Source organism: Somniosus microcephalus, chromosome 15 (assembly GCF_052327205.1).
Source record: "Somniosus microcephalus isolate GS21.2 chromosome 15, FLI_Smic_1.0, whole genome shotgun sequence".
NCBI lineage: Eukaryota > Metazoa > Chordata > Chondrichthyes > Squaliformes > Somniosidae > Somniosus > Somniosus microcephalus.
This window is the reverse complement of record NC_141001.1, coordinates 89,721,512-89,735,007: the sequence shown is the minus strand read 5'-3', so window position 1 is coordinate 89,735,007 and position 13,496 is coordinate 89,721,512. Positions and strand designations below refer to the sequence as shown.

At 43.2% G+C, this 13,496-nt stretch overlaps 1 protein-coding gene across 1 annotated transcript; it reads right to left on the bottom strand.

Moving 5' to 3' along the window:
- Positions 1-1,733: 1,733 nt before the first annotated feature.
- fibinb (fin bud initiation factor b) lies at positions 1,734-7,405 on the bottom strand. Its single transcript, XM_086008109.1, has one exon. It carries the CDS (start codon positions 6,765-6,767, stop codon positions 6,150-6,152), a length of 618 nt encoding a protein of 205 aa, XP_085864235.1. The 5' UTR covers positions 6,768-7,405; the 3' UTR covers positions 1,734-6,149.
- Positions 7,406-13,496: the final 6,091 nt, after the last annotated feature.

The window sequence follows — 13,496 nt, the reverse complement described above, 5'->3', positions numbered from 1 at the left end:
GGGAATTTAATTCTTGGACCTTCACAGATTGTATGGCTCAGCTACTCACTAAATAACCTTGTTGAATGATCATAGGGGATGATGGTGTTTGGGGGCATTGAAGCTACTGTATGCTTTTTTTGTCCTGTTTTGAGTGTAATAATTTTCAAACTTTCATCAGTATTTTTTCAACCCAAGGGAATTATTTTGACACCACTCTCTCATCTATCACGGCATAATTAACACACTTTTTGCATTTTATTTGATTAATGGCTCGGAAACTGAGTAGAATGTTTGGTTTATGGAAATAATAACACTGCGTTGACCCATTGTTTTCCATCACTTATTAGCTGACTAAAATGTAATTAAACCGCCCTGCTGCTAGGATGAAATGTTGCAAGTGCATTTTCTGTTTTTCTTTAAATTGCAGCCAAGATTTATATTTTCTGTATAATTTTCTACCAGACACAGCACTCAATCAAGTCTATCCTAATAAATGTGAATTCCAGAATCATACAGAAATTAGATTTTTTTTTGAATATGGCTCATGCTGAATAAGTGCTTAATAATATTTTGCAAAAGGTCATCAGGGTGTTTAAAACAAATAGATACATATGGCCCATTTCTGTGCTGTACTTTTACAAGATGTAGAAACACTTTTACTAAAATATGTATACTCCATAATTCAGAAGGAAACATTGGGGTGATGAAGCGTGGTTCAGAGTTCTCAACACCATGTACTATAAAACCCCAGATGTAATATTATTCTGTGGTAACAGAATATTTAAAATATTATCTCTAAAAGATATTTGAATGCTGATCACATTTTAATAATTCATACTTTTTTAAACTTTGTAACAACAGAAGAGCCCTCTTACTTTTTTCCCTCTATAGTTTTCCTCAATTTGCACTCCTCCTAAAAGTGTTGACTCCCTTACTGGCGTGTACCATAAATAGCAGTTGCCCTCTGATGACTCTCCCAAGTAGCCATTACTCATATGTCAGTAGGCTATTTGACCTTAGGTTCATCGTAGCCAAGCCTGACCCTGTTCTCACCCTGTGTCCAAACTCATTTACTTTTCCAGTAAGAGTTATTGTATAATGATCAGAAGAAGAGAGCCTTGCTGATTTTCCCTTCCTCTAGTGCAGCATTAAGGGGACGGAAGGGTTCAAATGCCTGATCACTGTATACAAGAGACCGAGGTTCAAACTTTGGACTTCCTGATGCCCCCTTATTTAACACTCTTTAAAAGTCTGAATTCCGAGCTGCTGCGATGCAGTATAAAAATGTTACTTTCCAAATATATGTTGCTATCTCTATATTTGTACTGGGTTGCCCTGTAAGAAAGAAAGAGCTTCCATTTATACAGGGCCTTACATGTCCCAAATTGCCACACAGCCAGTGAATTACTTTTGAAGTGTAATCACTGTTGTTCTGTAGTCAAAAGCAGCAGCCAGTTTTGCACAACACAATCACACACACAATGAGATAAGTGACCAGTTAATCTGTTTTGGCGTTGTTGGTTGAGGAATACCTTTGCTGCTTCTCAAGTTGTGCCATGGGTTGTTTTTACATCCATCTGAACAAGCAGTCAGTGGTTTAACACCTCAACCTAAAGGTGGCACTCCCTCGGTACCACACTGAAGTGTGAGCCTAGGTTGAGTGATCAAGCCCTGTGCTGGTGCTCAAATCCATGACTTTCTGACCGGGAGGCAAGAATATTAGCAACTGAGCCATGCTGACAAGTAGAAGAGATTTTCCTCGTGAGTGAAGTTTAATGTACTGATTGTCTTTCACAGATCCAACAGAACAGCAACATTTCTTTGAAAATAAAGTCGAAAACTCGAACAGAGCATTGATGCACTGCTCGCTATTTTCACTAATGATCTTGCCTACTGCGATATCGTGTCTTCTGATCTATCACTGGCAATGGTAAACATTCACCCACAACACTTTATTCCATTTATTATGATCCCATAGGTCGGCAGCCCAAAATAGCGATTAATCTAACAACATGAGCATATAAATGACAGAGATTTTAAACTTAAGTTTAAATTAAAATGCTGTTAGTTTTGGGATTGAAATCGCCCAATCTAACTTCTTACATTTTTCAACAGGAGTAAAGACTATTTAGCAGATGCATCTAATGCTGAAATCAGCTGGCCGGAGTGTACACCGGGGTGGTACAAATAGGCCAAACGACGTTTGAGAATGGTCCCGATCTGTTAAATGTGATAGCATACAATGCACTGAATGTATGCACATAGTACAGTGGCGTTAGACATGCATACATACGTTGCTCTATCATTGAAACCTTATATTGAGTGTTTAAATACATAGTAAAAAAATAACTTTTTACACAAATGTTCAATATTGATCCCAAATTTGGGACACGTCATATAACATTTACAAAGGAAATACTTTTTGAGACGTCATACACTGTTGAACAGGGAAGCGTATACTCTTCATCAGCCCAGTAATTAAGAAAGTTGGGGGAGAAACATGTTACTGGCAGTTTCAATAAACATTATCGAGGAGCAAACTGTTTTGACAGCGATGTGTCCTTTGGGACCTGAATTCTGCTCCTTGGTCGCCAAGTTTTCTGCTTATTGAGTTAAGAATGGGCGAGGCAGCTACTTCCTGATTGGTCCAGAGTAATGTCATTTCGAATATATTTAATTTTTAAAAGAATATTTAGTTACATTGAACCTTCATAGCAACAATCTCCACATCAAAAGGCTTAGATTCCAGACAAATGTATTGTAGTTTGCATACACGAAGTGTACACAGGTACCTCATACCTCGATCTGCCTAACACTGCAATTATGTAGCCTGAATCTGTCCAATGTGATCGCATTTTACTCACAGAGCTGTAGCGCTTGGTTATAAAGATCTGAGATATAGACCGGGCATTGCTGGGAGGGATATCTTTGGGAATTGCGTGCATAGCCTTCAGTGCATGCTTGCGTTTTTTTACTTGTATGTTTTAATTTGTACAATTTAATTACGACAATCAAACGTTAACCTGAAATTTTCTCTCTACAGTTCTGTGTATTTCCAGCATTTTCTGTTTTCGTTTTATATAATTATCAGCTATATTTAACATAAAAGTATCCTTTACCCATCCTGAACTATTATTATCCAGAAACATGTCTGGATTAGTCCTGACTAAAATATAGCTAATGTAACGATGTTACATAAGTTAGGTTCATATTTGTAGTATAACATGGCGTGCAAAACTGTTATTTGTGTGTTCCACACACTGCACAGAAATGTTGGTGCAGGCTGTACAACATCAGCCAAAGGGTTCACTGGCTGAGCTTCAGTGGGCGTTTCTGCCCTCCAGAATGAGTCATGTCTCGCTCATTGAAGACGTAGCCGTGTGCTTGGGAGACCGTGCTGGCATCAGCTTCTCCTGATATCACCACGGTCCTCTTGGACGGATCGCCTTGTCTTGTCCCTTCGTGTGTATTGCTTTTTTCCCCCCAAAAAAATTTGAAAAATAAGTATCAAAACCTGCAACTGGCCCAAATTGTTTCCTTTTTTAGACTCGTCTACCTTTTATGGCGCTCTCCATCCTCAGAGCAGACCGTGGTGATTTTGAAATTATGTGCATTTGATCTCACTTGTTTGAGGAAAATTAACCTGCTGGCGAAAGGACCAGAATAACCTGTTTTGGGGAGAGAAATGAGGGAAGTTTGGGAGATAGTTATAGGACAGTTAGAAGTACCTGACCCCATCAGTAGGCGTGTGTGCTTTGACAAGTCGTTTGGGTGGGGTAATCAGACTCTGCCTTCTAGACCACCAAAACACAAGTTAACAATTAAACATTAAAATTTGAGTAATACTCTGTTTATTCGTTATCTTTAGACAGGTAAAGGACGATTAAGGAACCCGGAGTTACTATTATTTTCTAATTGGGAATAAGAACTGCCAGATGAACATGACCATCAGACATCTGGGCTACTGTTTTACCGCCACTTTCACATGAATGCAGAGCAGTTTTGGATACGCATTGACGCCAAAGTGGTAACATAACTGCAATCAGGTCCCATTCGGACTCCAAAATAGACTAAACTTAAGCGAAGTGGTGCGAAACCCTCTCCAGGAGGCTGTGATACACCACTCGGGCTTGCCATATAACTTCAGTGTGGAGGGAAACCAGTTTTCTGAAGTGCTCAGGTAATTTGATTAAAAAGCGGGTGGTCCCCACAGGGAGTGATGGGCAGAGTATATCTTCACTGCTAACTCCAATCTTTGGTCTCTGGCTTCACTTCACACTGCACAGCTACCAATGCGAGCCTGGTAATTGTAGTGTGTAAAACACGGGCAAAATCTGAATGAGGTGCGGCGAGTTACAACATGCACTCTAGCTGCTGGAGGGAGCACTGCCCACCAGTTATTAATGTGAGCAGAATATGATTGCTAATGCCCGCTCTCTTATATAACAGTAAAATGACCCAACTTTATAACAAGCCTGAGCACTTTCTGATACAGGCTTCACCAGGGACTGAAGTTCGATTGCACTTGGTACTAAGCCGTGAGATGACCTCTTGGGAGGAACTCTTGTGTCGTTTGGCTTTATTGTGGTGAGGAACCGGATTAAAATCAGACTCCAAAGTTATACCGGCACTTTTTTGTGTTGATGTACACCATAATTCATTTCATGTCCTGCCAGAATAACACTTTAGCTGCAACCTTAAGATTAGATAAAGCCCCAGCTCTGCTGTAAATCCTACCAACAAACGGGTTGCCTAAAAGGGAGAGTTTTAATTGAGATCCATTTTTTTAAAAACAAGACGGAATTTGTGATTTAGTATCCATTTTTCATCTAGGATGTGTTTATGTTTTAAGATAGTGAATCCCAGCTATATTAGCTTGGAAGAATGACAGATTCTGATACAGTGAAATCAGAAGCAGCATCACTAGCTATTCGGCCAATGACCCAGACCGTTCTGCAGATCTTGTTCATTCAGTGCTGCCCGACTTTAGGATTCAATGTTTTTACACGTCAAATTTTTTTCAGTGTGTTATGAAATACAAATATGCGATTCTGTACAGAGTTCCCCTTTAAAAAGAGATTCTGAGGGGGCGGAGTAGAACTTGGTTCTTTAAATCGGACCGTTTTACATCTTGTAATGATACCCCCACTACACAGAGCTGAAGCAGCGCCAGCACATTTGTGGTCTCTTATAGGTGTCCACGGTAACAGCGCCGTCCGTGGCAAATAACCCGCGCCAGTATCCGCCAGCCCCGTGTGAGGGCTCAGGTTCCAGCATATTATTGCTAAATTCCGTCTTCTGAACCATTCAACACTGCACGCTTACAAACGCCTATTCATAAACGTGCGCTTTAAACCTGCGTCCGCAAAAAAAATCCTGCAGCTAACTTCAAAAGATCCAACCACAAGACACGTTCAGAAAACAAACTTGTTAACTAGATACGGGGTCGCTGTGTTTCACCACTTGGGTGTAGGGCGGAAATTGTTGCCAAATCCAGACTTTAAAGGCAGATCATCAATCAAACCTGTCAGAGTGTTGTAATCGAGCAGTGTGGCGTAGAGTCATTTGTTCTGACCTGTGCAGTCCCGAAGGTGGCGGATAATAACGATGTTAATAAGACCTAGTGTCTGGGTTTGTTCTAAATGTCCATTCCGTTTTAATTTTTGATATCCGATGGAATTAGTGTTGAAGAACCGAAAAAAGGCCTATTATACCTTCACTGTGACCCACTTAAAACGACTCACGGCTGCAACGACTGACGTTTACTCTAAGCGCTGTACTCTTCAATCGCGCGATAAAACCTTTATTTTTTTTTGTATTAAAATACTTTGTACCTGCCTGCGGTGTTTGAGTTGAAACAGATCAGTATATATTTAAAGAGGCGAAAACATGTACAACACTGAATGCTGACAAACACTGCAAAATCTACAGGGTAACGGAACCATTTGACAACCTCCTCGCTTTAAATAGGAACGCTGGCCACAATACCGACTCGATATGCAATGTTAGTTTATACTCTATATAAAGTGGTGGGGGGAAATCATTTACACATGTTGCCCGTCAAATCTCACATTAGAATTTGATAAATATGCTGCAGAAGTAATGAAATGTTATTACTAAAGGACGGGAGAACGTGGAAAGTTCGTCCATTGCGGTTCAGTCAGATCTTAGCCTCTCATAAAATCATTCTTCAGCCTGCTCAGCCTTGTCCCATGACTTCTGACGATTAGGGTGAGAAGTTCGTGTTTATCTTTTAACCCAGACGAAATTTCTAGTGTCTCCCTCAGAATCTCTCTGGTGTGGTAGAGCATATGCACCACCTCATCGTTAATCTTGTTCACTTCCCTCACCTCGTTTTCTTGGCTCTGTCGGAATTTCATCTCCAGCTCGACCAGAGAGCGATCGGAATGAGAGAAAGCTTCCCCGATCTGCGTGGCTTCCCTGCGCAGGTAGTTCCCATAACTGTCCTCCCCGTCCAGATCATAGGCAATGTTTTTCCCAACTCCTTCCAAGACCCTGGCCGCGTCCTCCACTTGCCTCTTGATAATGGTCATCTCCTCCTTTAGAAAAGTCTCCAGGTCGGCTGCCATCCCGCAACGTCGGTCGTCGGAGACTTGAAAAAGCATCTGGCATTTTTCGGGGTCATCGTTTTCTTCATAGTCCCCATCCGGTACGAAGTAGTGATGAAAAGTGCCATTAGACATCTCCGGGTGGAGGGGCCCATTGAAAAAACCCTGCGATAGGGAGCACAGAAGGCTGACATGGAACACGTTCAGACCCAGCATCTTTAATCCAACCCGCTGTTCAGAAGGAGCGACTGGTCAGACCTTTTGGAAACAAGTTTTTTCCCATTGTAGGACCCCCCAGTGCAACTCCCCCGTCAAGTCTCTTCTCCCGGCTCCGACCAATGATTCCTCGGCAATCCTGCCGTAAGGTGTAATTTGAGTTGAGTATGGTTTTTTTTAAACCCTCTTCTTTCCACGTCTCTCTTTTTTTCAACAAGTGTTTCTGTTCACTCGTCACTGTAGATGAGGAAAAATATGGAAATCTCAGATGACGTGCCCTGCCTCTGGCAGACTCTCCAAACAGGCCAACATCTGGGTTCCGAGGACAATTTTGCGGCGTGTCCACTGTCAGATTACCGACCCCTGGGAGACAGCCGCAGACATCAGCGCGATCTCCATGGGCTGACACCATCCCTGTATTTGCTTTAATTTTTTTTTTGAAGAATCCTGTAGGAATCGTGGTGACTTTTTTTTAAAATCAGAGCTCTCCTTTTCCTCCGCGTTGGCAACCGTACTTTGCGCCTCTTAAGAGTTCACAGCGGAATACATCCGAAACCAGCGATTCTTATCTTGGAGCTGACCTTTTCCTCTAAACTGACGGCACGATTTAAAACACAATAAACAAAACGATCCCAGCTCATTTCCCGACACTCGTCGGTAACGGGCGCAACATCTCCTCGGCTTAAATTTCTAGACTGACCTACTTCTTAGCGCTACTGTTAATCGCATGTCCAGTTAGTAAAGTATTCCCCCCAAAAAAAGTTACCGACTTGATATCGATGAAAGGGTCCCACTGCAGCCGCGTTTCTAGCTCGCTGAGATATACACACACTTTATTTACAGCCTCTCACTAACCTACTTAACCTTCATTTTTGTAACACTGAAATATCAAACCACTTTTTACTCTGTGGTGGATGGAAACTTTGTGAAGCTATTTGGCTGCATTTTTGCCAATCGAGGTGTAAACCGATTCAGTTGTTTCACAGATATAACCGTATGGATCACACAAACCCAGACAGTGATACTGCCACGGAAAACAAAGTCTTATTTCATTTTTTTCTGGTTATTTATAAGATTTCTAAATATTTATAAATAAGAACTAAACACGCACAACAGGTTAGCATCTGTAACGAGAAAAGATGGGTTCTGGTTTCGGGTATAACCCTTTCGTTTGAATCTTTCGGGCTAAGAGTTTATAGAAAGAATCATAGAATGATACAGCACAGAAGGAGGCCATTCAGCCCATCGTGCCAGTGCTGGCTCATTGGTCGAGCTATCCAATCAATCCTACTCCCCTGCTCTCTCCCCATAGCCCTGTAAATATTTTCCGTTCAAGCATTTATCCAATTCTCTTTCGAAGGTTGTTATTGAATCTGCTTCCACCACCCTTTCAGGCAGTGCATTCCAGATCACAATTTGCGGTGTAAAAAAATGTCCTCATGTCGCTTCTGCTTCTTTTGCCAATCACCTTAAATCTGTGTCCTCTGGTTACGACCCTTCTGCCATTAAAAGCAGTTTCTCCTTATTTACTCTATCTAAAGCATTCATGATTTTGAACACCTCTATCAAATCTCCTCTTAACCTTCTCTGCTCTAAGGAGAACAACCGCAACTTCTCCAGTCCCTCCACATAACTGAAGTCCCTCATCCCTGGTACCATGCTAGTAAGTCTCTCTGCACCCTCTCTAAGGCCTTAACATCCCTCCTAAAGTGTGATGCCCAGAAGGTTTACTGAGAGATTCTAATTTTAAGGTCTCCAAAGCCAAATCTCAAAACCTAAACCAATTATCCCTACACTGGGATATACCTTAACATTTGTAGAAATGTTGGGGTGAATATCAGTGCAGAAATGGCGCAGGAAATTCTGTCAGCAAGGTGGAAGTAATTTCCACCCATTATGCGCCGTTAAAAGATTTCCCCAAGTTCCCTCACGCTTTTTGAGCCTTCCCGCGATCCGCTCACCCACTGACCTTATTTGCATATGTCCAACTGATAGCCAATGCTGTAACTGTGGCAAGTTTTACTGGGTTTCCACTGTTGTTGCACTCTGGATAAGTTAGACTGAGAATATGAGCGCAGCAACTTTTAAGATTATCTGATCAAGGTGGAAGTGAGGAACTTGTGAGATTGGAGAGTTCAAACACTGATCTCTGCTGCTTGGAAATACTTTTTGAACCCATCTTTTTGTTGCATTTATCGCTACAAATACCTGCACTTACTTCTGACTGCATCTCATAGGGTCAGCCCCCTCCCCACCTGCTACTATTATGAATAGAGCATCAGAAGTTTTCATCCATGCCCAGTTTGGGTTCCATCAGGGTCATTCAGCTCCAGACCTCCTTACAGCCTTAGTCCAAACATGGACATAGAAACATAGAAGATAGGAGGAGGAGGAGGCCATTTGGCCCCTCGAGCCTGTTCCGCCATTTAATGAGATTATGGCTGATCATCCAAATTCAGTACCCTGTCCTTGCTTTCTCCCCATATCCCTTGATCCCTTTAGCCTTAAGAAATATATCTAACTCTTGAATATATTTAATGAATTGGCCTCAACTGCCTTCTGTGGTAGAGAATTTCACAGGTTCACCACTCTCTGGGTGAAGAAATTCCTCCTCATCTCTGTCCTAAATGGCTTACCCCTTATCCTTAGACTGTGACCCCTGGTTCTGGACTCCCCGCCATCGGGAACATTCTTCCTGCATCTAGTCTGTCTAGTCCTGTTAGAATTTTATAAGTTTCAATGAGATCCCCTCTCATTCTTCTAAACTCTAGCGAATATAAGTCTAATCGACCCAATCTCTCCTCATACGTCATTCCTGCCATCCCAGGTAGCAGTCTGGTGAATCTTCGCTGCACTCTCTCCATGGCAAGAACATCCTTCCTCAGATAAGGCGACCAAAACTGCACACAATAAAGGTGTGGTCTCACCAAGGCCCTGTACAACTGCAGCAAGACATCCTTGCTCCTGTACTTGAATCCTCTCGCTATGAAGGCCAACATATCATTTGCCTTCTTAACCGCCTGCTGCACCTGCATGTTTACCTTCAGCGACTGGTGCACAAGGACACCCAGGTCTCGTTGCACTTCCCCCTTTCCCAATCTATTGCCATTCAGATAATAATCTGTCTTCCTGTTTTTGCCACCAAAGTGGATAACCTCGCATTTATCCACATTATACTGCATTTGCTATGCATCTGCCCAATCAGCCAACCTGTCCAAATCATACTGGAGTTTCTCTGCATCCTCCTCACAGCACACACACCGATCCAGCTTTGTGTCATCTGCAAACTTGGAGATACTATACCTAGTTCCCTCATCTAGATCATTTATATATATTGTGAATAGCTGGGGTCCTAGCACCAATCCCTGCGGTACCCCACTAGTCATTGCCTGCCACTTGGAAAAAGACCTGTTTATTCCAACTCTTTACTTCCTGTCTGCCAACCAGTTCTCTATCCAAGACAGTACCTTACCCCCAATCCCATGTGCTTTAACTTTGCATGCTAATCTCTTATGCGGGACCTTATCGAAAACCTTCTGAAAGTCCAACTACACCACATCCACTGGTTCTCCCTTATCTACTCTACCAGTTACATCTTCAAAAAATTCCAGTAGATTAGTCAAGCATGATTTACCTTTTGTAAATCCATGTTGACTTTGTCCGATCCTGTCACTGTTTTCCAAGTGCTCTGTTATTACATCTTTTATAATGGACTCTAGCATTTTCCCCACTACCGATGTCAGGCTTACCGGTCTATAATTCCCCATTTTTGCTCTACCACCTTTTTTAAATAGTGGGATTACATTAGCTATCCTCCAATCCATGGACACATGCTGAATTCCGAAGGTAAGATGATGTAAGAGTGACTACACTTGACATCAAGGCAGAATTTGACCGAGTGTGGCACCAAGGAGCCCTAGTAAAACTGAAGTCAATGGGGATCAGGGGGTAAACTCTCCAGTGGCTATACAGCTCTAACACATCACTGCAGGAGTTTCTCGGGGCAGTGTCTTAGATCCAAGAATCTTCAGCTGCTATATCAATGATCTTCCCTCCATCATAAGGTCAGAAGTTGGATTGTTTATTGATAATTGCAGTGTTCCTCTCCATTTGCAATTCCTCAGATAATGAAGCAGTTTATGCCCAAATGCAGCAAGACCTAGACAACATCCGGGCTTGGGATGATAAGTGGCAAGTAACATTCACGCACATAATTGCCAGGCAATAGCCATTTCCAACAAGAGAGCCTAATCATCTCCCATTGACATTTAATGGCATTAACATCACTGAGTCCCCCACCATCAACACCCTGAAGGTCGACAATGAACAGGAAATCAACTGGACTAGCCACATAATTTCTGTGGCTACTAGAGCAGGTCAGAAGCTGGGTATTCTGAGGCAAATGGCTCTCCACCTGACTCCCCAAAGCCTTTTCACCACCTACAAGGCACAAGTCAGGAGTGTGATGGAATACTCTCCACTTGCCCTCTCCACATGCCTGGGTGAATGCCACTGCAACAACACTCAAGAAGCTCGACACCATCTAGGACAAAGTCATTCACTTTACTCACTAGCTTAAACATCCACCCCCTCCACCAACGGTGAACCAATGTATATACTATCTACAGGATGCACTGCAGCAACTCATCAAGGCTTCTACAATAGCACTTCCCAAACCTGCAACCTCCACCACCAAAAAGGACAAGTGCAGCAGGTGCATGGGAACACCGTCACCTCCACATTTCCCTACAATTCACATGCCATCCCGACGTGGACATATATCGCTGTTCCTTCATCATTGCTGGATTAAAATCCTGCAATTCCCTACCTAACAGCATTGTTGGAGCACCTTCACCAAACGAACTGCAGCAGTTCAAGAAGGGCCACCACCACCTTCTCAAGGGCAACTAGAGATGGGCAATAAATGCTGGTCTTGCTAGTGATGGCCACATCACAAGATTTAATTTTGTAAAAGATTCATTTTACAAGGCAATATTGATATTTATTACCTCAATGTATTTCCCATCCTACTCTCTCCCTGACCTTCCTGTCCAGCGCCCCTGCGGGGGACTAATCTTGCCAATCTCCTCCCCATCCAACTCACCCCTCCAAGCACTGACCTTGTGGATTCTGGCAGTGGATCAGCCATCACCGACCCTCTCTGCATCTCCCTGCAGAATGTCCATTCCTTTGCGAACAAAGCCCTTGCCATCTATGGCTTTATCGTGGATGATTGCTGCCTCTACCACTTCCCTTCATTCCCATAACCCACCAGGCCAAACTTCCTCTAAGGTTCCCCACTGCCCTAGCCCTGAACTCGCATCTTTCTCCAGTTTCTCGTCGATCTCCCCTCTTGACCTCTCCACACTCATCTTGTCCATGAGAACCACTTCCTGCTCCCTTGATCCTATTCCCACTAAACTGCTGACTACCCAACTTCCTTTTTTGGCTCCCATGTTAGCTGACATTGTTAACGGTTCCCTCTCCTCAGGTACTGTTCTCTCCCTCAAATCTGCCATCATCACCCCTCTCAAAAAAAAAACCTTGACACCTTCGTCCTTGCAAACTACCGCCCCATCTCCAACCTCCCTTTCCTCTCCTTGAACGTGTTGTCACCTCCCAAATCCGTGCACATCTTTCCCGGAACTCCATGTTTGAATCCCTCCAATCCGGTTTCTGCCCCTGCCACAGTACTGAAATGGCACTTATCAAAGTCACAAATGACATCCTTTGTGACTGTGACAAAGGTAAGCTATCCCTCCTCATCCTTCTCGACCTGTCTGCAGCCTTTGACATGGTTAACCACTCCACCCTCCTCCAACGCCTCTCCACCATCGTTCAGTTGGGTGGGACTGCACTCGCCTGGTTCCATTCTCATCTGTCTAATCATAGCCAGAAAATCACTTGTAATGGCTTCTCTTCCCACTCCCGTATTGTTATCTCTGGGGCCCCCCAAGGATCTATCCTTGGCCCCTTCCTACTTCTTATCTATATGCCGCCCCTTGGCGACATTATCCAAAAACACGGCGTCAGCTTCCACATGTATGCTGACAACACCCAGCTCTACATCATCACCACTTCTCTTGACCCCTCCATGGTCTCTAAATCGACACACTGCTTATCTGACATCTAGTACTGGATGAGCAGAAATTTTCTCCAATTAAATATTGAGAAGACCGAAGCCATTATCTTTGGGCCCCACCACAAGCTCCGTTCCCTAGCCACCAACTCCATCCATCTCCCTAGCAACTGTCTGAGGCTGAACCACACTGTTCGCAACCTTGGTGTCATACTTGACCCTGAAATGAGGTTCTGAGCACAGATCCGTGGCATAATACCGCCTATTTCCACCTCCGTAGCGTTGCCCGTATCCGCCCTTGCCTCAGCGCATCTGCTGCTGAAACCCTCATCCATGCCTTTGTTAAGGAGGACAAAGGGATTAATTAAGAAAGGGAAAATAGAATATGAGAGTAAGCTTGCAGGGAACATAAAAACTGACTGTAAAAGCTTTTATAGATATGTGAAGAGAAAAAGATTGGTGAAGTCAAGCGTAGGTCCCTTGCAGTCAGAATCAGGGGAATTTATAATGGGGAACAAAGAAATGGCAGACCAACTAAATACATATTTTGGCTCTGTCTTCACAAAGGAGGACACAAATAACCTCCCAGAGATGCCGGGGAACATAGTGTCTGATGAAAGGGTGGAACTGAAAGAAATAACTATTTGTAG